General features: G+C 42.3%; 1 protein-coding gene and 1 long non-coding RNA gene across 4 annotated transcripts in view; one reads left to right on the top strand and one right to left on the bottom strand.

Annotated features, from left to right (window-relative positions):
- LOC111862695 (NF-kappa-B inhibitor cactus) overlaps positions 1 to 24,612 on the top strand; it is a 134,215-nt gene that overhangs the window by 67,172 nt on the left and 42,431 nt on the right. Inside the window, exon 1 of one of the 3 annotated variants that reach the window (XM_023848289.2) lies at positions 288 to 579. The exons of 1 other annotated variant lie outside the window; for it this stretch is intronic. In XM_023848289.2, coding sequence (XP_023704057.1) covers positions 531 to 579 — 49 coding nt within the window. In that variant the 5' untranslated portion in view covers positions 288 to 530. Of the gene's footprint in view, positions 1 to 287; positions 580 to 2,813; positions 3,037 to 24,612 lie in introns of those variants that run through there. One more of the 3 variants, XM_023848290.2, reaches the window with a different exon arrangement.
- Positions 4,455 to 12,588, bottom strand: LOC117282183. The gene is made up of 3 exons (XR_004512827.1): positions 12,395 to 12,588; positions 7,103 to 7,192; positions 4,455 to 4,480 (listed from the first exon to the last, which is right to left on the bottom strand). It is a non-coding gene; the product is annotated as an uncharacterized LOC117282183 (long non-coding RNA).

The following is a 24,612-nucleotide window of genomic DNA, read 5'->3' as shown; positions in this document are numbered from 1 at the left end:
ATGTGCTCCTGTCATGAGGGATTCCCGCAGATTTGCAGCGTTTTTGTTCTTTTGGGGCTTGTGCTGGGTGGATGAAATGAAGCAGCTTTTTTATGGTGAATTTCTTTTGTGGTTTCTGAAGTGATGGAAATTTCGACTTGCGGGTGTGGGGGGGGGGTCTATGTTCATAACACAGCTGTGTAAGTACTACAGCCAGTCTGCAACATAACACACACAGTGCTGGGTCTGGCTCGTCTGGTATTTCCCAGGTTTGCTGCTCAGTGGTATCTCCGTCCTCCTCAATCATTCTTCTGCACTGCAGATATGGTAGTATAGAAGAGAGAAAGACATTACAATGAGACTGTCAAGTTAGTTTCATGCGTCGGGTTTCCCGACACCATTTTTGTAGAGTGCTTCGTTGATGCTGGTGTTGTTTATCCACTACTGTGTGTTACGAGTGTTGGTTGCAATCTCCTTCATTCGATGCTTGATTGATTGAAACCTGGACATTTATTTCGCTGGCGAGAAGACTGGTTCTCTACAGGTTACCAATGCCGTCAACTGCTGCTTCGTACAAAGATACGGTTTACGTCTCGATAGGTAAGGGGAAATATTAACATATATGATAGAAAATTTATGAATGTTTTTGAATCGGATTAGCAGATCACACCTGCCTGTCTCTCGAACAAGGACAGAGAGTTTGCTTCTCAATATAAAGCTTAAACCGCAGTTTAAAGCACGTGTACTTTGGAACCAAGATCGAAATGAAGTTTTCTTTCGTTTCTTAAGGTGTTTATTTAACGACATTGCTTATATTGAAAGTATATAGCGTCTAGTTTCCCTTCGTATTCTGTTCATCTTAGGACTGAAAATGAATAAATAAACAGTGGTTTTACTAAATCAGGAATTTCAACAAAATTCAAAATAATATTCTTACATATCTACCTTTCATTAGAAGTCTTACCTGTCCCTCCTTCATTAAGCCGCTTATTAACGATGTCATTTAAAGAATTACATATCTTTTACTGGGAGGTCGGGATAGCTCAGTCGGCAAAGCTACGGGCTGAGATTCGATTCTCGACAAGGGCAAAAGACGTTTCCTTTCTTCACAGCGTCTAGACTGGGTCTGAGGCTCAGCCAGCCCAGTATCCAATGGGAAACGTTGGATTTCCCCCCCCCCCTCCATTGTTAAAACGGCCGAGGTGTCGATTCAACCACTCACCTCCGTCTAGTGCCGAGGATAAGAATGTGTAGATCTCTACCTCCACTTCCCCATACATGTTCATGGTGTAGTGCTGAATTAGCTAAACACAGGGACAATTTTTATATATCCTTGCCTTAATTTTACTATTGTTAGATCAATGGAGCATTTTTTTTTTGGCAATGGAGAAGGAATGTGCTTTTCAATAGCATTCTCCAAGTAGCCGAATTCTTGTAATGACCAAGTCTTCCAGGGTGACGTCAGAACAGTATCTACTCAGCTCTAATTGACCTAATTGGCGTCACGTTGCTTGCAGATATATTATCATTCCGACAATACAGAAGCCCAAACAAAATTTGGTATAACGATTTCGAAACTTACTTTGTTAAGTAATTGCGGTTTTTAAAATAAAGCTGATGGCCAGATATGGTGATATTAATTTGATCTAGGCCCACACAAACCATTGCCTGCTGTTGCACTCAGAATTACAACCTTTCATAGAAACCAAAATTCCATTATCTTTTTGCCAAAAGGACCCTACCCTAAATCCCTTGGTTCCAGTCCATATCCTCACACTGGCGGAGTGGTAATGCTTTTGGTTCATAGTCGGGAGGTGCTTGGTTCAAGTCTCGGATGAGGCACCAGATATCCTGAGACAGGACTTTCGTCATTTCACTCAGTTATTCTGGATAAACACCGGAATAGGAGAATTGATGTTGCGAGATGAAACTTACTTAGTCAATTTTGTTAATAGACTTAAGCTGTTGTTTTCTTAATTGATGATATTATTGCACTAAACTGTGGTTAGTTAAACCGTAAAGTTGCGAAATGGTCAGAAGTAACTTAAACTTCGATGCCTTACGTACAGGTGAACGATGAATAACAATTTAAGAGGTAATGGAATATAAATCTTGCACTTTATTGCTGCTGACTTGTTTATGTGAGGTAGTTTTAGAGACGTACACACTACACGTACCTTTACTTTCCTCATTCCTCAGAGATTAAAAATAATCATGTTAATTCCACACCATTATTTGTTTTAACGTGCTAACTCAACAGCTACAAGAGCCAATTACAGGGCCAGCAAAGGAAAATAAACAATGTAGACATATGAAACAAATACAATTTAATATATGTAGGGCATGATGATGATGTTAATGACAATAATAATAGTCATAATATTAATAATAATAATCTAAAGGCTTTGTGGTGGCTGATATCTTAGCCCCTCGATTTGAAATCGGTGTATTTCTCAATCTGAAGGAGATACATAACTCATGGATTCATAATTAGATCTAAAAACACTTGGTCATAAATGTCGTAATAGTTTTTATGACATTTCTAAAATTATTGATCAGTTTTGAAGCAAACAGTTTTACTTCGCATTTCGTTTAATAATTCTAAATTTCTTAAATGATGTTACAGTTTTTAATTTGACTAACTACAAGGATTATCTTTGATTGTTTTCAAATTTATGGTGATGTACGTCTTAAATTAAGATTAAAATTGTAATCATAAATATAGTGTGATATCTGTGAAAGTGATTTACTTAGAAGTACTTAAGAAAGAAATTCACTGTTGTTGAAGTTACGGAAACTGTGACGTAACTTCCTTTCCGTCAGTCTAAGACACGTCGTCCATTTCACAGAACAGAATTACCTACGTCACATGGGTCTGCTTCGATAGCACCCTCTGTTATGAAATATTTTGTGATACAGACCAGTAATAGTAATGTGGAATTCATTTAGTGAACCTTGGTCACGCGATTAGTGACTGTTTAATATAAATTTCTTGTTATCTGCCACGTTCACCAGCAACGAGCTTATCCATCGCCATGGTTACAGCAAGGGTACTGGGTGAGTTATGAGGAGAGTTGGAAAATTTATGATTTGATAAAGTAAAGTGTTGCAGTGAAATAGGCTAATTCTGTACCATTTCTTGTATAAACTAAGGTGTAATTAGAGATTATTATTTTTAATATATAAAATTTGGATTATGCTTTATAACAGGCTCCACACATGCATAATCAAGATGCATTATATTTCGGTTCTGAGGTTCTTACAGCTGCGACCTTGAAGAATGCCGCCCATTGAGTTGACGCCGTGTAGCTTGGCAGAAGTTCACGGACGTTTCGGAAGAACGTACTGCCTCCTTCTTCATGTCGGTGAACTTATGCCAAGCTACACGGCATCGCATGTCTTCGTTAAATGTTGTTAATATATTAATCGTTTAATTATATTTGGTGAACGCGTATCGTTTATTCTATTTCAGTAGTGGAAACTCGTGTTAACTAATCTAATTAAAAGGCGAAGTTATTTTGACAGATGATCAGTGTTTCTAGTTGAAATACTGTACCATTGTAAAGAAGGTAAAATCATTTTGGATGCCTATCCATTAGCGAGCGAACAGTTCTAGAGGACACTAATGCAGAGCTAGCCATAACATGGCTGTGCGTCTGTCACCGTGATAAATATCAACAGCATAAGCGCGCCCCAAGGGGTGCAGACAGAAAATCTGGTTACAAACTTACGTTCAAATCTTTTATGCTTATTTTCATTCATCGCCCTAGAGTGTCAGAATATAAGAATAATTAAAATATAAGAATTTTTGGTATTTGATATATGTCCTTTTTTAAATTTTGATATTTTCCGAAAATCCAAGGGCCTAGCTTACCCCCCTAGCCGGTCTTCATGACGTGTAGGGTTTTACTTCTGATTCTGTAAGATAACTTTCTGTATTCATACAATTCTCTCAGAGAAGCGTACAGTCTTCTAGGCTATGACGAAAAAAGTCCCAAGTTTCGAAGGAATATATTAGTCCATCTTCAGGGTTGAAGAATAAGTCAAGTAAGAAAGAAGAAAGACGTAGGCAGCAAGTACAGCATGGCTTACTCTTCGACCCTGAAGATGGAGACAATATTTTCCACCAAAACATGGGTTTCTCCAAGTGACACAGCTTTAAGGCGCAGAAAGTCCTGCTCTTCATCGTCACCGCTGTGAAAATATCACTGCACTTCTTTCAAAATAGTTAAACGGAAGTGGATCATAATTACAATTTATTCTTCTTCTTCTGGCCAATTCAATGACTGAGCAATGACCCATTCCCACACTAAAGGAACTGTTTGTCTATCTTCTTCTTTGACGGTCCATCTTCCCTTTTACTCCAGGATGATGATAATAATACTTTTTTTACTGGCTCTACAGCCCCTTTGGGCCCTGGCCTCTGATTCTCAGTTTCATGATCATTTTATAGACGGCAGGACTCCTTGGACTAGTGATCAGCTCGTTGCAAGGCCTCTACCTAAACACGGAAGAACACAAACACAGAATAAACACATACACAGAGCAAACATCCATGCCTTATGTGGGATTCGAACCCACGATATCAGTGTTCGAGCTAGAGAAGACAGTTCATACCATAGACCGCTCGGCCACTGTGGTCGGCCGATTTACTCTACCGTAATCCACCGTAATCTAGGAATAGAAGAAACAAAGGCAGATAATAATATTTCCTTTTTTCTAATACACGTTTTTATAGAAAGAATTGAGTTTTACGTGACCGACCTTTGCGGAATTTTCTTTGTTCTCGTGAGATTTGTTCCGCTAAGGCTATTATTTTGTTTTTGTATATTTTGTATACTGAGCTTAATATGCAGTTTCCCCTATAATTTCAATATTTTCTTTGTCTTCTTTTTCTGCGAATATTTGTTTCGTGCTAGTTTCTATTATTCAGATAGCCTAACAATGTTCCTCATATCGTTACATAACTGTACAAGCCTCCCCCCCCCCACCTTCTCACTTATATACTTTATCAATTCCATATTAATTCCGTCCAGCTCTGACAGTTTTCTGTATTCTTACACTTTCTTGAAGCATCTTGTAATTCCGCCATATTGACCGAGTGATGTTCATTTATGCACCTCTCTTCAGGTTGGAGGGCCCCTCCTTGTAGCATTGTCCCTACTCCTCCTTTGGGATCAGACCAATCCTCGTTTTATCTGTGGATCTGCTAACTCGCTCCGCTCTCGTCCGTTACTGCTCTCCGCTGCTACTTATTCACACAAGTTCCATACTGCAGTTCCTTCACTCTTATACTGAGTACCTGCTGTCCATCTTAGATTGGGGTCTTCCTTAATTTTAATAGTGTCTTATTTATAAACTTCTTTATTTTCGCTTGTGTTGTAACCCTGACACTCCTGTAGCTCTTGCAGTTAACGTGTATTTATTCATGCCTCCTGCTCTGCCACTCAGATAATGACCTAACCTCACTTTGTAAAAGTAAAAAGTAAAGTTGTCCCTATGCTTAACTAATTAAGCACTACGCCATGAAGGCGTATGGGGGAGTGGATGTACAGATCCACATTTTCTTGACCTCGGCACTAGCTAGAGGTGAGTGGTCAGCTTCACGCACTGACCGCTTTACCCCAGGGGAAAGCGCCCCTTGTAACCATTCGATAGGAGGTTGGGTGAACCCCAGAGCCGATTTACACACGTGGAGAAGACAAAATACTTGACCCTACCGAGACTCGAACTCCGACCTCTCAGTCGACCAGCCTGTAACTAGTCGCTATGCTGACTGTGCTATCCCGGCTACTAGTTCGCTTTGTATAAATGTTGTATATTTGATTCTTCAAGCAACAGAAACTGCAACTTTTCTCTTGAACTGACTTCACTATCCGTGGCTTCTTTAAGGATATTTCAGCAAGCAAAGATCAACATGAACCTCGCTCCTGTGTCTAACAAACGTGGCCAATTTTTTAATTTGTTATTATATAATCAGTGATGAATCAGTATCCTCGATCATCCCAGGCATAATTGTGGGTAGAACTGTTTGTAACTCACTGGTTATTGCGTGTACAAAAATATCTTCAACTCTGTCCCGTTGGAATTTATCATCTTTCTCCTTGCGGTCCATTTAGTTTATTGCCATATTCCTGGTCCCAGCATTCGCTTCCGTGGAATTATGATAGTCTTTTATTTTTCCTGCCGTGTGTATACTTCCTTGAAGTTGTGCGTAGAATTCCTCTGCCCTCTCAGTTTTCCTTCGAGTGGAGCGTAATCTCCTGTAATGCAACAGTGTGATATTCCTGCTTTGATTTATACTATGGCCATCCTCTCAATTGCGCAGATGTATCCAGTTCTCTTTAATCTTAGATATTTCCTCAGAACGTCGTCTACGCCAGCCTTAGGTTCTACGAGGGAGAGCCGGTAAATAGGTCACAAATGGAAGTAAAATAGCTGTAATGTGCGTAATAGGTACTCTGTATTTATCACTAGGTAGCAGCACAATCCAGCTTCATGACAGTCGAAGCAGCAGACGCGCATGCGCATGTTCAGAGGCTGGTTTCAGTAGCCAAAATGGCGACCGTGCTTGAGGCTGGTAATGCCGAAGAGCAGCGTTCTGCTGTGCGTCTTTCTGCTGGCAAAGGGATATTCATACAGAAGTGTTCCTTGTTTAACGTGGGAAGTGCTTTCCGGGTAATGCGGTTCAGCCTTGGTGTCAAAAAGTTTCGCTGATGGTGAAGAGATTGAGACGGAGGTCCGGAAATGGCTGAGACAACAGTCAAAATACTTCTACACTGCGGATTTCGATGCGACAAGTGTGTGAATGTTGGTGGAGGACATGTCGAAAAACAAGTGTTTTTTTCCGGGTTCGAATATCACATGTTTTACGTTTTTTATCTATTTGTAACCAATTTACTGACTCTCCTTCGTAATACCACTAAGATCTCAGTTTTCCTCATTTTAATCTCATTAATTATTTATGGGATTTCCTTGTAGCTGTCCCTGTTATTCCATGTGGCAGTTATCACGTTTTTCAATAGAGTTGTCCTACATAAACCGCTAACTTTTTGAACCATCGCATCCGTCGGATAAATTCCATTAGTCTATCAAATATCAACTTGCCCCCTGAACTCGTTACCAGGGTCTTGCAGAGTAGGTCACTAATGGGGCTGCTCAACTCCTGGATGTATTATCCCACTGAGAGTGTTGCCGTCTGCTCACTCCGTCCCTGAAATATAATTAAAAAATGTGTTTTGCGAAGTAAGAGTGGCAAATATCCAGGGTATTTATTTAAGGAATTCAATATGTAGCATGGATCTGATGTGAATCTACTGGCTGATAACATGCATAATAAAGAAAAACACAGAAACTTTAACTGACGCTAGTAAGGACGTTGGTCGACAAGTAAACGCAGAGAAAACGAAGTATAGATTGCTGTCTCGTCGCCAGAATTCGGGATAAAATCATGACATAAAGACAGATAACAAACAGATATTTTGACAATGCGACACACTTCAGATACTCGTATTTTGGGAGGCCCATAACAAACGAAAATTTGATTCAAAGGGAAATTAAGAGGAGATTGAACCTTTCAGTTCAAACATTTTCCTTCTCGTCTCTGTCTAAATACGTAAAAATTAGAATATACAAAACTATAATTTTACCTGTGGTTCTGCATGGATGTGAAACTTGGTCTCTGACGTTAAGGGAGGAACACCGATTGAGGGTGTTTGGGAGAATATCTGGACCGAAGAGAGATGAATTGGCGGGAGCTTGGAGGAAGCTGCATAATGAGGAGCTTCATAACTTATACTCTTCTCCAAGTATAATTAGAATGAACAAGACAAGGAGGATGAGATGGGCAGGGCATGCAGCACGAATGGAGGAGAAGAGGAATGCATATAGGATTTTGGTGGGGAAAGCCAGAAGGAAAGCCAAGACGTAGGTGGGTGGATAATATTAAAATGGCTCTGAGAGAGATAGGACGGAGTGTTATGGACTGGATTGAACTGGCTGAGGATAGGGACCAGTGGAGGGCTCTTGTGGATACTGTAATTAACCTTCAAGTTCCATAAAATATTGGGAATTTATTGAGTAGCTGCACCATTGGTGGCTTCTCAAGAAGGGCTCAGCTCCATGAAGTTAGCTAGTTAGTTGGTTAGCATCGATTTGAGCCTACCTTCCAGCGTTAAGGTAAAATAAATCGGGGCACAGCATCATCATACTGACTGTGTGTGTCTGTGTCCTCATTTGAACTTTGAACCCCTTTGTCGTTTTTCGAGAATCTTTGAAAGAAGTTTGTGCAATTCGCGTCCATTTCATCCTCATAGGTGTTAATTTCCGACAATCCGTTAAAAATAAGATAGCGGAAGTACGAACTTATGTGGTGGGAGTGGAACTAGCCTCACGTAATCTAAGTCTTTCGGATGTTGAAGGGTAATATATCTTCAGAATATGACTGTATAATTGCAGAGTGGCCGAACGCAGTGGCCATGCGGTCTTCGCCCGCTCGAACACCGGGATCGTATGTTCGAACCCCATTCAAAGCAGGATGTTTTTCTGCGTTTATTCTGTGTTTATGTTGTCCTATGTGTAGGTAGCTGCTCGCGATGTGCTGATCTCCCATTCAAAGAGTCCTACCGACTGTCTAAGGATTAAGAAATTGAAATGAAACAAAGCGTTTCACGGATGCGCTATACTCCAGAGTGGCAGAAAGAGAGAGCGATCATTTGCAAATTGGTGGCAGCACAAATCCTACTTTTAGTTCTGTTCGATAGCGACTGGAGCTGGACATGTTAACTCTTGTACAGAGATAGATCGATCACATTCCTGGAAATTCTGTGTAGAATATTATCAATAAGTTAGTAATTATGAACAGAGGGACGGCGGGAAATTTTGAGCTTATATCCCACATTTCTAGCATAAAAACCCCGTAAAAATGGAAGGATAATAAGCTATTTTGCTCAATAATGAAAAAAATAACTTCAACCTATTCCATTCGCAAGCAACAAAATATTCTTACTCGATAAGATAAAGATGATCTGCGCATGAGCATAGAATACTAGCCCAGGAGCAAAATTGCATTGTGACACTCTAAATTTAAATTACCCAAATAAGGCATTCTTAAAACAAGATCTTTGGGGTTGCAAGCGGTTATAATAGGAAGGTAGGTTTTTCTATTCGAATCCACAAATCCTTGTTAAAATTTCAAACTTCGTCACCATTCCGAATTAATGAAGAGTTCTGTCTTCTGGGTTATAACGCCGTGAAGTCAGTTGAAAGTCAACCGACGTTTCGGAAAATATATCCATATTCATGGTCGAAGAATAAGCCAAGAAAGAAGCCAGCAAGATTCATTAACAACGTAAACACCCAGCACAAGCCTCAACTACGTCAGTTTTATTAATTTCAGTGATTCATTTGACCAGCGTATCGTGACATATGCGCGATATTCACGATACACGTGTGAACATTGATGTTTTATTGGAGCCATGCGATTGTGAGAAATGGATCCATTTTAGATGAAATGCATATTAATGAGTGCCACGTGATAATGATCCTTTAGCTCAAAACATACAATAAAACAGAATATTAACACTTTCATTACACACTGTATCTGTCAGTTGTTATGTTGATAGCCACCTAAGATTCTTATGTGACATATATGCAACAGGTTGCAAAAATTAAAGCATACCCGAATTTTCAAAATCTGGGCTTCTTTTCAGCCTGTCCTTTTGAAATTTTCCGTAGGTATGTCCGGGCCAATTTGATTTTTGTATAATATTATTGTGTCACTGTTCCCGAAGGTGCACTGCTGGCCGCCTGCCTGCTTTTTCACCGTCGCCGCTTCTGCCAAATTCAAAAGGAATGCCATAAACGCAATATGCCGTCTGTTGCGAATTTCTTTCCGCTCTGGTTATCATAAGCGAATTCTAAAGAATGTAATCTGTTTTTAAGACTCCTTAATGTCTTAACGATTCCCTGTACGTTGAAATTTTCAGAGATGCCCGTCACATAACGGATAGACAAAGAATCAAATGGTTTTCTCTAGTTCTCAGGCTGACTACGTCCCTTGGAGATAGCAACTGAGTCAATGATCCGTTGGGGATGCTTAAAAAAGGTAACGTTATCTCTGTAACAGGCTTTAGAGGCCCATAGGGTTGTGAGACGTCGAGGCTCGCACATTTTCTAGACAATCGGCTCACAGATGGCGGTGAGGTTGTCAGCTTTACACGCCGGCCGCCCGGCCGCCCTTTACTTCGCTGGAAGATTCCTGGTACATTCTTCTATGGAAAGAGGAATCAGACAGGGAGGAACATAGACTGAGGGTGTTTGAGAACAGGGTGCTGAGGGGAATATTTGGACCGAAGAGAGATGAAGTGACAGGAGGTTGGAGAAAACTACATAATGAGGAGCTTTGTAACTTGTACTCTTCTCCAAATGTAATTAGAATGACCAAGTCAAGGGGGGTGAGATGGGCAGAGCATGTAGCACGAATGTGAGAGAAGTGGAATGCCTATACAATATTGGTGGGAAAGCCAGAAGGAAGTAGAGCACTAGGAAGACTAAGACGTAGGTTTCGGGATAATATTAAAATTGATTTTATAGAAATAAGTTGGGGTGGTATGGGCTGGATCGATGTGGCTCAGTATAGGGACAAGTGGAGGGCTCTTGTGAACACGGAAATGAACTTTCAGGTTCCATAAAATTTTGGGAATTTCTTGAGTACCTTCACAACTGACGACTTTTCGAGAAGGGCTGAGCTCCATGTAGTTAGTTAGCTAGTTGACCCGTTTTGAAACTTAGGATCTGCTTCGAAGGAAGTAGGTAGACTGACGACACTTCAGAACAGGGATCTGAAGAGGATATTCTGACCCAAGGGGGAAGCTGTAGCAGGAGACTTCAGCTTCCTACGAATTTTGAAGTTCCTCGTTATGTAACTTGCTGCAGCTGCTGGGAGAGAGTTGCGTAAACAGGAGCTTTATAACGTGGACGCACATCCATCATTAAATAAGGCGAATATATCAAGGAGGGTTCCATCACAGGAAATGTAGTCCGGATGGAAGAAATGAAAAATAAGATGCAACATTGTATTCGTTATATTTGAAGGAAAGAGCTACTTCGGAGACCTAGACATAGATGTAAGGTTAATTAGAATTAAGGGAATACTGTATGAGGATGTAAACTGACCAGCAAATGATCCAGTCTGCGACACCGAAACGTTTTACTCCGCGAGATACAGCGAGGCGGATGTCAGGATTAAAATAAATAAGCAAGCATATGTAAGATTTGAGGCTTTCACGGCGGTGACTATGATGAAAGAAGTCTTCTGGGATTTGACACCGTGTATATGTGGTGTTAACCCAGAAAACTGCTTTCTTCAAGCAAGCATATGTTTACTTTCTGACATGATTTCATTGTTAAGCTTAACATTGGATACAAAACCCAACAAGTGTACCTATGTGTAATTTACGCTTTTAAAAATATGGGCTAATCAGCCCCTTGAGAATTACGACCAGCAATTTTATTTTCCAACTGAACACTTGCGGTTATAGTCCTTATGTAAAACCCTCTCTGACGAGAGGATGGGTCTGTCGTTTACAATTTCTGCTGGTCCTCATCAGCGAAATCATTCTACGGTCCGAGTCCCGCGAGGCTCATGACACACTTTACTCTCTCAGATTCGAGACTCCCCCAACCTGGAGGGCCAGGTCCCCCATATTTATATCCTCAAGAAACAGGGTAGCCCGGTTATGAACCCAGTGACTGAATTTCCTTTTCGTCGCCTCCTACGACTCGCAGGGCTACCCCCTTACGTGTTGGTTTCCAAGAATTCATCCCCACAGAAACGTCTGTTTACAGAACCGTTGCCGAGCAATGCGTCTGGGCATCACAATATCCATTTTTTACTGCGCTGACTTAGAGATATCTGTTCCTAATTGTTATTCATATATTCTAAATCTGCCTCTTACTTATTGCATTTCAAACACGTTTGGTTCCTTACAGTTCGTGCTGCGAGGCTTTCGGTCCCTTATCAGTGCACCGCGTTTCTCCCCAGTCGGGAGGCCAACCATCCAGACTAACAGCAACAGCAGATCTCTTATGGGTCTCATATCTCATTTATCAGCGTTACTGCCAATTTGAAGCGGACAATGTGACTGGCTGGGCCACTGATTTCGATTTCCGGGTCGAACAGGGATTTTCTACTTCGTCATCACGACTCGGCCGGGCTGTGGGGCCACGCAGTCTCACATGTTAATGGGTGCGGCCAAAGCCTGCGTGAGGCTTACCACTCACTCGCTCCTAAATCCGTGGAGTAGAGTGAGCGTAGCCTCACATATACCCCACTCTCTTCCCCTCCCACACACACAGACACACAGACAACGCGTCATCATGTTGTGGTGATTAAGTAACAGACCGCCTTACTTACCTTTGTCTTCTTAAATAGATTGTCGAACTTTCTCATGATGTATCAGGCTAGGTATTAAAAATTTCCCGTGATTTCATGCCTTATGAATTCCCATGTGGAACTGCTGTGTCGTTCCGTGTGCAGACTCGTACTGAGAACTCATTGGGCTTTCTGTCGTCATCCAGATGGACTGATCTCTTGTTTATGTCATTCGGAATTTCCTGCCTGCCAATCAATCTCGCTGTACACTGATCACAAAGCAGTAGGATCCAGTTGTGTGAATTTTCAGAGAGAATATTCGTATTTATGTCCTAAACCTATTATGCATCTGCTACATATGTCCAGAAAATAATATAGTCCTAATTATCTAAGTCAGGGGTCTCCAAACTTTTCGAAACGCTGACCACATTAGTTAATTCAGCACTTTCAACGGGCCGGATAAAATTAGAAATTAATAACTCTAGGTATATGAGTTTTATTGAAAGCACAGAATTTCATAAACTAAATACAAAGTACGTGGGAATAAATTATCGTATATTAATGACAACAGACAGTAGCAGCAAAAGCTCATATTTTCATCAGATTTATAATAAAACTATTAATGTGAATGATTGAACTCTTCTTGAATTCTTAAAATCTGATTAAATTGAGGTTCAAATTTTGAAACGCTAATCACAAGTAGCGACTTTAAATGTTCATCGGATAAATTTGCCCTGTATTTCGACTTGATGTACTTCATCTGGGAAAAAGTTTGTTCACACAGATATGTCGTCCCAAAAATGGAGATAAATTTACAAGCAAATTTCTTTAAATTTGGAAATTGCTCAGAGTTCAGAAATTTATAAAATTCGATCAAATTTCCTTCCTTGTATTTGTCTTTAATGTGATAATTTTCCTGAAGTTCAGTTATTTCCATTTGAATTTGAATCCCGACATCTGCAGCATCACAGTCAAACGGATTTTGAAACAATCTAATTTCCTGAGCACTGGCATTCAAATCAGCAAATCGCTTCCGAAATTGTTCCTTCAAATCTAAAATGCTGAATATATTAATATTAACATAATATGGAATATCAATATATTTTAAGCACAATCTTAATTAATGAATTTGAAATCTATGAAGAAGTATTTTCCTTACCAGTACTCTTTGGAAAATTAGTTCAATTGGCGCATTTCTGCACAATTCTTTCGCGGGCCGGATGTGGCCCGCGGGCCGTAGTTTGCATACCCTTGGTCTTAGTGGAAATTGTAAACCTTATCGTGGTGATGTTAATTTTATCACAATTGGATGCATTCGTCTAACATGATCTTCACTTTTAACATCTGGCACACAAGCAATTAAATGTTCTCTGAAATTGCGGACTTCTTTCATTTAAACATTTCTTTGGGGAAACATTATCAAAACTATTGCCAAGTGTTTATGACTCCGTAACTGATAATAGCACTTTCTGGATTGGATGATTGGATTTATTAACACCTTTTACCATCTCTCTTAGTCACAATCAATTATAGCGCTCTCGCTAATCACTTCACAAATCACTAGGACACGCGAAGTCTTCTCAGTCCTCACTAGTCGTATCCTGGCAACAGATTTATAACAGTCTCACTGTAGCTACATCACACATCGAGTCTCCTTTTCCCAGGCCAACTCCGTTACACTCCTTTGTACTCCTTCAATTCTCATTATCCTGACTACGACTGACCTATGATTTACGACTATACTACTTATATAGTCTCGAGAAGGATCCATAGAAAACACCACTTCCTCTGTTGTTGTGAAGGCATGCTTACCGCACCGTTGCCTAATAACAGAAGTATTCGTTGTCACGGGAATGTGTTTAGCGACCCCTTGTCTAGCAATGGCCATGGTGCGGACCACATAGAAAACAATTCTTGCAGTGCCTTTTCTATTGTTGCGTTCGCGTATTTCGGGCGTTGCCTAGAAATGGATCTATAAGCCACAGTATGTTTAAAAGGAAATCTCTGTAAAAATGATGTCACGAAATACACAGGGCCCCCAGCTACATCTGTTCAAATTTCATCACTGTGGAATGTACGGCTACTCAGAAAAATGTATCTAAATTTGATAAAATTAAAATTTGATAAAATTAATATTGTGAAGATGGGGGCCTACGACCTGCCCTTAACAAACACTAGACACAGTATCTGCAGACTGCAACAGAGACAAGGAGTGATTTGACACGGATGTTCTTAGTTCTGACTGGTCGCCTGCTGCGCCCCCCCACCCCCCAGTCGCCACCTGTAGTGCACGGCTTGTAGAAGACGGTAAATGGAGGAGAGGGAGGACACGCTAAGGAAGGCGGTGGCAAGGAAGAGGAGTGGGGGTTCTTTCGTTGACCCGAGTGCAGGTAATTGTTATGACCGCCTGCTGTATTATTGGGAAAAAAGCACGTAATCAGACTTAGGCTACGGTCACGCTGACCTAACCCAACAAGAGTCCAGTCAAATCACCGTGACTCAAAGATGCTATAACTTCACTCAACTCGACACATGCCGTGTGGGAGGTGCACAAGAGTACTGTGAGAAACATTTCTAGCTCGGCCTGCCGTGTGTGTGTGTGACTTTCAGAACAGCTATTCAGTCCGACTGAATAACAATGTTTCATTGTCTTGATGGCCCCATGTGGTAGTGAGCTAATTGTAATCCTGGGCGCCAGTACCCAGAAGCAGGATCTGCGTCACCACTGAATCACCGTGACAGCATAAGATCAGTAAGTGATACTCTTCCAGTAAGTTAGTTAACATAGGAGTGACCTGTGTGATTGGACGGGTCACATTGTTAGATGGCAGCGTCAGCAGATCGCTAATATACATAACTTTACGTGCTGCATCCTGTTGTGTGTCATTCGAAACAGTATACGACTAATCGTAAACTTTAACACAATAATTCAAGTCAGAGTTATAATAAGGTTATTTACATTAATGTTGAACACAACATGTTTCGACCCTTATTGCGTCATCATCAGGCGAATCTCATTTTACATTAGTTGTTGAATTTTTGTTTTTCATATTTTACTATACGATAAAAAGGTTAAAAAAAGGGTAAAGCTATCCCTGTAACAGGCCATGGAGGCCCATAGGGTTGTGAGACGTTGAAGCTCCCACATTCTCTAGACAATCGGCTCACAGATGGCGGTGAGGTTGTCAGCCTTATGCGCCGGCCGCCCTTTACCCCCAGGAACATTCCTGGTACTCATTTCTGTTAGAGGCTGAGTCTACCCTAAGGTCATAGTGCGGCTGGAAAGATTAGGTCAGTTGAAAAAATCCACCTCGTCCGGACTCGAACCCGCGACCTTCCGGCTTGTAGCAAAGTGACTCAACCACCTACGCTAATGTGAATATTCCTTAGTAATAACCTCTGGTGTGCTCACTTTTTGATTTTAATTACATTTTATACCATTACGGTTTAAAGTCAAAGAGTAAACACACCAGAGGTTATTGCTATTGCATATTCACATAATCTCATAGTAAAATATGAAGAAAATATGGATACGTATTTGAAAAAAAATTGAGTAACTAATGTAAACTGAAATACACGTGATGATGGCCCAATAAGGGTCGAAACATGTTGTGTTCAACATTAATATAAATATCCTTGTTATAACTCTTACATGAATTGTGTTGAAGGTTATACGTAGGTTATTCAAAGGAAAAACTTTAGCAAATTTACTGCAAGTTTAACAAAATAATCAGACATGTTTTCTTTTTCCTGTGTGGGCATACTTGCTGTGTTCTCCAGTGTGTTCAATCCAAAATGGATTCTATTTGGTCATGAGCCCTTCTTGCACCAAGTTTTCCACAACTTGCTGTTATAGTTCCGACTGCTGTGTTGTCCCGGGTAACACATGTTTCAGTTATGTGGGCGGAGGCCCACTGACAACACTAACACTCGTGCGTCCTACATTTAGCGTNCAAGTTTTCCACAACTTGCTGTTATAGTTCCGACTGCTGTGTTGTCCCGGGTAACACATGTTTCAGTTATGTGGGAGGAGGCCCACTGACAACACTAACACCCGTTCGTCCTACATTTAGCGACACGCTTAGTGCCGTTAGTGTACGGGAGCACTGTCAGTGACCCGGCTCAAGTGGATGTGTCATTACTTCGAACACCGCACCAACCTTCTGTCCCTCTGACAACAAGAATTGTGTTGTTGTTGTTGTAGTAGTTATTGTTGTTGTTGGCGTTGTTGTTCTTTGAGTACCCTGTTGATGTGTCGTATATCAGTGCTCGAGGGCACGCCNCCGACTGCTGTGTTGTCCCGGGTAACACATGTTTCAGTTATGTGGGAGGAGGCCCACTGACAACACTAACACCCGTTCGTCCTACATTTAGCGACACGCTTAGTGCCGTTAGTGTACGGGAGCACTGTCAGTGACCCGGCTCAAGTGGATGTGTCATTACTTCGAACACCGCACCAACCTTCTGTCCCTCTGACAACAAGAATTGTGTTGTTGTTGTTGTAGTAGTTATTGTTGTTGTTGGCGTTGTTGTTCTTTGAGTACCCTGTTGATGTGTCGTATATCAGTGCTCGAGGGCACGCCGTAGCGTAGTTGGTTGAGGCACAATGCTACAAGCCAGAAGGTCGCGGGTTCGATTCCCGAAGAGATCATTGGATTTTTCAATTGACCTAATCCTTCCAGCCGCACTGTGGCCCTTGGGTCGACTCAGCCTCTAACAGAAATGAGTACCAGGAATCTTCTTGGAATATGCTTGGTTGTAAAGGGCGGCCGGCGCGTAAGGCTGACAACATCCCCGCCATCTCCAAGCCGATTATCAAGAAAATGTTGGAACCTCGATGTTTCACAACCCTATGGGCCTCGGCGGCCTGTTACAGGGACAGCTTTACCTTTACCTTCTATATCACTACTCACTGACAGTAAAGTATGTGCAAATAGGGTAAAGTTTACATACGATGTACTCGTATTTTATTTACATCCATCATCTTTTCAGTGTCCAGTGGTAAGATGAACTAAAACTGTCCTTACTTTTCGCCTCTTTACTTTTGCTTGCTTGTAGTCATTCACCATGAAACATCGACAAAACATTCGGAAGTACTGATTCGATAATGTCCGATTAATAAACACTACCCACTCTCTCAGATTCAGTATGGCAAAAGTGTCGCTGTGCTTAACTAATTGAGCACTACGCCATGAAGGCGTATAGGACGGTGGATGTTTTCTTGATCTCGGTACTAGTTATAGGTGAGTGGTCAGCTTCACGCCCCAGCCAATTTACCCCCGGAGAAATAGTCTCGGTACCCAATGGATAGGAAGCTGGTTGGGCCCCAGAACATGTCTGGACGACATGGAGAAGAATGCCCTATGTAAAATAAACCCTGACTTAAGAATTATAAAAAAAAAATGGCTGTACCGTGAGGTACAAGTAGAATGAATGCATTCAGCTAGGCGTTTAATTTACGTTGAAATATGTGTCATACACTTCGTCGTAGGTCCGTCCTTCTGTTTGTCTGCATGTATCAATTCCAGAACCGCTCAACGGACTACCAAGAAATTTTGCACGTTGCCTTATGATATTTGAGGCCGCCCCTAATTCAAAACTTTTAAATCCCTACAGTGGACAACAACAGTGTGGTGGATTTCAGAACTGCGCCACTAACGCCACTGCCGTGGTAACCATGGGAAACACATTAAGCTAATATTAATGGAGTCGTGTTGGCGAGCATACACTTATTCGTGAGAAGCCGAAGTAAAGACAGAGTAACACTGGACGTAGCGTCAGATAGTAAAATGTGGCCATGGTTCCCTTTGGACTGGAACTAAAGAATCACTGTGCTCGGGAAGCCCAGCAACTCAGATATGAGCAGAGTCACCCCCAAGTAGAGGCTGAGTGACTAGTCATTTTCAGATCTCTCCTCTCGTCGTAGAGGAGGCCCCATTTCAAAACACGCGAAAGTCTGGAACGAACATAAATATGGCCATGGGTCCCGGCGGGGCCCCAAACTAAGAACGACTGTGCTGGCGAGGTCCAGCAGCAATTTGCTGGACTGAATTAGGAGTATTAGGAATGCACACAGAGGCGAATGCGAATTCAGGGTGCCACAGTGCAAGGAACACACGTGTAGCCCGGTATGGTTTGCAGCTTTTCGGCCTCGTTTCAGGAAGTTCAGGTAATTACTGCAGTTAGTATCAACTGAAGGACGTATTGCCCGCATGGAGTTGCTAGTGGCACTGTTTGTGGTGGTTATTGTTACCGAGTTTCTGGTCAGTGCAGTTAAGGCCTCACTAATACGGACTAATTGGGAGCGAACCCTTGTCCAAGTTATAGAAGTGCTATTGCAAATATATTCGGGGACAGACTTCACTTGTCTTTTTAGCCAATATAACTTAATTTTGAAACCTAGATTGCATATCATAAATTATGTATACTTCTCATTAGACGTAAAAATGCAAGTTCTGACATAAATTTTAAAAAAGTTGTAGGCAGCCCCTATACTTTAAATATTTTTAAATGACCTTGATGTTTGACGTGAGACCTACATCTGTCTGTCGTCACCTGTGCTAGTGCTACTCGCGGCCACGTGATCATCAAGGTTGTAACGCGCGTGCGCGCGCAAGAAAGCAGTTATCCGAACAATCACGAATTCCGATTTAGAGAAGTCCGAATTAGTGAGGTTTCACTATATTTCCTAAAGAACATAACGTTTCGGAAGCTGTATTTGTTGCCTTCCTCATGTGAAAAGTTTTGGAGGACCTACTCATTGCCAACCGGATGTGCTAGAAGTAGCTCATGTCAATCCCTGGATATCAGCGCCTCTATGGACCAGAGCAGGAACCTTCCCACCTTTTCTGATGACGACGGAAACTGATCCAGCTTCCGAAACGCTATATTTTCTAGGAAGAAGTACAGGACGAACAACGTCGAAACAGCGCCGTGATTGTGTGTGTTTGTCATGAGAATTTACCATTATGAAGTATTCGGCCTTGAATGCAAACTGTGCAATAGCTAATTGCTTAAATTGAGCGGGTAAATCCAGGAGCACTGCGAAGGCTGAGTCAGGTGGTCACTGGGACTCAACAGGCTGCGAGGAAATGGGGAGGATTTGGGACTGCAACGGAATCTTCTTCCAGGCTAAGGGAATAAACAGGCATGATTAAGCGTTGATTTCATGGAGCAGACACGTAAGTCGCTCATCTTGTCAAGGAAATTCCAGGCTTTTATGAAATCCGAAGTTTGTTAGCAGTGCTCACAAGCGTCCGCCAAAGTACTACATCCAGAGCAAGTTGAATCCACTCCGCACTTTCACACCTTAAAATCCACTTTGATACTACCTTCCGATGTACTCTACCAAGCGGTTTCTTCCCTTCAGGAATTACATATAAAATTCTGTATGCATATCTCTTGTCCTCCCATGCATACTGCATGTAGCTCCGGTTTCTTGCTGGTGATCTATGGTGAAGAGACCGGTCATGAAGTTCCTCATTGGTCTAATCTTACTGTTACCTCATCTCCGGATTCAAATATTCTCCTCAGCGCCCTGCTCTCAAATACCTTCAATCTACATTATTCCTTTAAGCTAAGTGACCAAGTTTCACACCCGTGTAAGACAATATGAAATCCGCTACATTATCTGCATAATTATTACACAAAAACAAAAGACGCCGTCTGTTAACACAGCTCTCCCACGTATCTCTGTCTGTGAGCAGCTACTAGCCAGAATCTGAAGACAAATTATATTACTAAAAAGAATGCCATCTCCTGGGATGTGGCGCCGTGTAGATCTTGTGTGAACCGACGTTTCGGAGGAACGTATCGTCCCATCTTCAGAGCAGAAAAATCCGCGAGCGAGGAACCAGCGTGAGGTTGCTACTCCGAAACTTCGGTTCACGAAATATCTACAGGGCGCCACATCCCAGAAGACGCATAGCCACCGCCGTGAAAACCTCAAATCTTACAAGTTATTACTACAATTAACAGTTTTCGTCGGAACTATCTCTTCGTGAAATCTACACCAATCGAGTAATGTGGAAGTTACTGAATTGCTTTGAGAGCGCATTTCGCGTTAGTTCGGTTGGTTGTCAGGATTCCGTATCTTTCGTGTAGAAGTGTGAGTTGCACAGTGAATGTGATTCAGTGTGCGAACTGGACCCCTAAAAGGAAAAAGGAGTTAAAGAACAAGCATGAATCCACACCGTGTGAGCGTTGCTGTGTGTCCGTGTGGTCTCTCCACAGAAAGATCCCTCGCTACCTTCTGCTGGCCAGTGACTCCCGCCTTTTGTCGTCACGTGGGATCACCTTCAGGGGTACCGCCTGACCTTCACTACCATTACAGTACTGAGCGCCGTGAGGCTTGGAGTTTCGTGGTCCTGCTCAGTCCCTCCAGGAAGATTTCACCAGAGAAGTTTAAATTAGATCAACGACTGCTTCCTTTCTGGAAGTCGGGATAGTGACGGTTCGATTCCTGGCAGGAACAAGATTTTTCTCTTCTCCACAGCGTTCAGACCCGCTCTGGGATATTGGGGCGATTTCCGCAGGGATAAATTGTCTGGGGAGTGAAGCTGACCACTCACCCCCATCTAGTGCCAAGGTCAAGAATGGTGGAGCTATACTTCCATTCCCCGATAAGTCTTTATGGCGCAGTACTTAATTAATTATTTAATTAAACACAGGGACAACTTCACCATTCCTTTTTTACCTGTTTCCTTCCTGATCCACACATTGAACCCTGCAATGTACAGTCCAAGCTGTGGGCGGCTTGAGAAATAAAGTAAACAAATAATCGAAAAAGAATACAGTCTTCTGGAACGTGACGCTCTGTAATCAGGTACAAATTCCTTGACATTTCGGAGGAACGTGCTGCTTCCGTCTTCAGGGTCGAGAAGTAAGTCAAGTGGAACTTTCGAGAGGTCGTTGAAATTCTAGAAGACTACATGGCATCGTCAGGATGAAAGTTTGCATTTATATACCTCGCATATGGAGAAAGCACGTACCACCGAAACATCAGTAATTATCATAACACACGGCGCCACATCCCGTAAGACAATGAGTGTCCTGACCCACATCTACAAGTCGTCAGCTTTCCCTACAGGTAATGGAACTGAACACTTTACTCTATTTCAAAGTCTATTCGTGCGCTTGAGTTGAGAACGGTCAGGGGCGGCCGCTCCTCAGATAATCACGGAATTATCAGTACAGATATCCGACTCCTGAAGCGTCCTTATGGATGATTTGAACTGAACATTATGCAATGTGATTCTAAATTACTGTCTGCCTTTCCGTGCCCTATAATTTTCAAACCGAAAACACTAAAATAAAACTACTCATGTTGAAGTTTTTTTAGCATTCTGCAGTATTGATTCTATATGTAATAAATCCTTTTGAGTCACACTTTTATACTACGTAAGCAGTTTTAATCTCATGCTTTCTGATTGAGAATAATACGCCACGGAAACCCCGACAATAATTTAGAATCACCCTAAGTGAAGTAGTGGCTTATAACGATGCAGAAAGATTGCTGGTAGTGTTAGATATTTCCTGAGCTATGCTTCACATTGCTTGCGTGGCTGTACGTTGCCTTATCTCGTAAGAGTTGTTTCAGGCATTTGTCATAACTCTGAAAAATAAAATTACGTTTCGTGTGCGTAAGCGTAGACTTATCTGAAACCATTCGTCATCGTTAACCCGTAACTAGAGTGATATGTAATTTCCTTCCGGACTTTATAAAGACACGGCTCGTAGGCATCCCGTGAGAGGAGCCTGGCCCTTGTTAAGTCGGATAGGTCTAGATGCCCGTATACCGGAAATATGCTATTCATATAAGCGAATGAAGCACCCAGCAAGTCAGTGCAGTCGATGTGCAACATTCCCAGGTTCAGGCACGAAACTAACTGAATTTAGTGCGGTTCTTCTTGAGGCACAAGGGTTCGCCACTCCGCCCTGTCCTCACCCAGATGAATCACATCCCTTTAATAGTTTCCTCCTCCCTCCCCCAGTTCTCACAAGTGCGTTTTCCTTTCGGATGTTTCGACTCAATTTTGTTATTCATTCCTCATCTCTAGTAGTCTGCTGGATCCGTGCCACCATTCTTTTATTTGACGTCTTGTGCTGCCATTAAATGTAAATTACACTTCGTGAAATCCCTTGCTAACGCAGTGTGTTCACTAATCCGGTCTGGAAACTCCTGGTGTTCCGGATTCCGTTTATTGTGTCCGCTTCAGGTGCTTACGTCACGGAATACAATCCGAACAATTGTAAGGCTCTTGCAAATATTTCATGACATATTGTATTTTTGATTGTGACAACGTATTTTCCGGTAGGCTGGTGTGACGGATTCGGAGGAAATTGTTTGCTGCTCCTTGAGGTCAATTCTATCCTGAAGACGGCGGCAGTATGTTCCTCCGAAATGTTAGTAGCCAGCTAACAGGCTACACGCTGTCATAACTTGAAGATCCACTACATAAACGTTCATCCTTAAGAAAACTTTAGAGCTTTCGTGTTTTGTGACATGCTGTTCTATTTTATGATGAATGGCTGTTACGCCCCATCCACACCAAGTCCACTGCTACGCCCTTCCAACATAATTTATTTAAGTTTCTTGGGGTGGATGGGGTGAGACAGCCCACTTGGTATGTCGGCCACTAATTGGCCTATTGCACAAGCCCCGGGTGATAGATGATGAGTTTGGAGCAGTCGGTGGACTGAGAATTGGCAGAGGAAACCGAAGCACTCGGAAAACACCTGCCCCAGTGTCAACTTGTCCACCATAAATCCCATATGAATTGACCTTGGATCGAACCCGGACCGCCGCGGTGGGAAGCCAGCGACTAACCGCCTGAGCCATGGCGCATCCTTCCAGCACCTAAGTATGAACCACCCCTACTGACTTTCCGCGACAGCTTATTTAATATAACCGCAGCTACCCTCCATACCAGCAGCCAGGAAAAGGGTTGGCCGACCGAAGGGTCGGAGTTCGAGTCCCGGTAGGGTCAAGAACTTTCTCTTCTCCAAGTCATCTAGACTGACTCTAGGGCCCGCCCAGCCTTCTAGCGAATGTGTACCAGGGGTTCTTTCCTCAGGGGTAAAGCGGCAGGGGCTTGAAGCTGATCCAACTAATGCTGAGGTCAAGAAAATGTGGATCTATACATCCACTCCTCCATACGCCTTAATTAGTTAGTTACCCTCCGTACTATGAGGTCGTGTCCTCATTCCGCAACCTGAGGACGCGCCCTGCTGAGGCAACAAGAAACCGCCTCAGAACATACACAGTATCACTGAAATGATTGCAGTTACTCGTGATGATGTCGCATTATCCAGCAAATATGTGGAGATTGCCTCACGACGGCCAGGCTTTCCCATGCAGCTTGTGCAGAGCAAGTGACGAAGCGTGAGGCGGGGAATCCCACCGCTTTGTCCAACATTCCTGTGGCAGCGCTCGGTTCACACCAGTGCGATCGTTTCAGCAAACCGTGCGGCAGAACAGAAATGCATATTTATATATTGTTGCAAAGGTAAATTTGCTCCCATGCACCAAGCAACGAAGACGTATGGGACAGTGGAGGTATAACTCCACACATTATTAACATTGGCACTGAGTAGAGGTGAGTGATCAGCTTCAGGCCCCGGCCGTTTTAAGATCGGGGAAAGAATCTGTCGGGCAGCCGTAGAACAGAAGTCGGCAGATGCAAGTTTCCAATTTGGCCGGAATAGAGGAGCCAGAATATACGTTCATTGCTAGGTAACGATTCGGTAAACAGGTTCCGCGGAAATGAACATGCACACAACAATAGAAGAGCTGTCATTTATATGCGACGGCGAGGTAAACATACATCTATAGCAATAGAGACATTGTTAGGAAACGGTGTTTTCTGTTGGGTCCGCCCCGAAGCTGTAGGTATATAGAACAGTAGTCGGAAAAGAACTGGGTCCAGTCTTCGGAATTTACAGCTGCAGGAAATGGCAAGAAATGAATTAGACTGTGCCAAGAAGACTCCATATGTGAGTTGAAGTGACAATTAGACTATGATAAAGCCGTTGCCAGGATACGACTTGTGAAGACTGAGAATCCTATTGCCTGTACTCCTGAGCTGTGTGAGTGTATACGACGATTAAGTGTCAACACTTGTAAATCCAATTCAGAATCCGTTACTATTGGTCACAGGACCGCGGACAAGTGACATTATATTTCTGTGTGGCTATGGCCCTGAGATTTGGTTGAAAAAATATTCAACACTTGCTGTAGATATGAATACTATAAATAATAA

The sequence above is a fragment of the Cryptotermes secundus genome, unplaced genomic scaffold (assembly GCF_002891405.2).
Source record: "Cryptotermes secundus unplaced genomic scaffold, Csec_1.0 scaffold5, whole genome shotgun sequence".
NCBI classification, from domain to species: Eukaryota; Metazoa; Arthropoda; class Insecta; order Blattodea; family Kalotermitidae; genus Cryptotermes; species Cryptotermes secundus.
The sequence above is the reverse complement of the archived record's forward strand: the minus strand, read 5'-3'. Positions and strand labels throughout refer to the sequence as shown.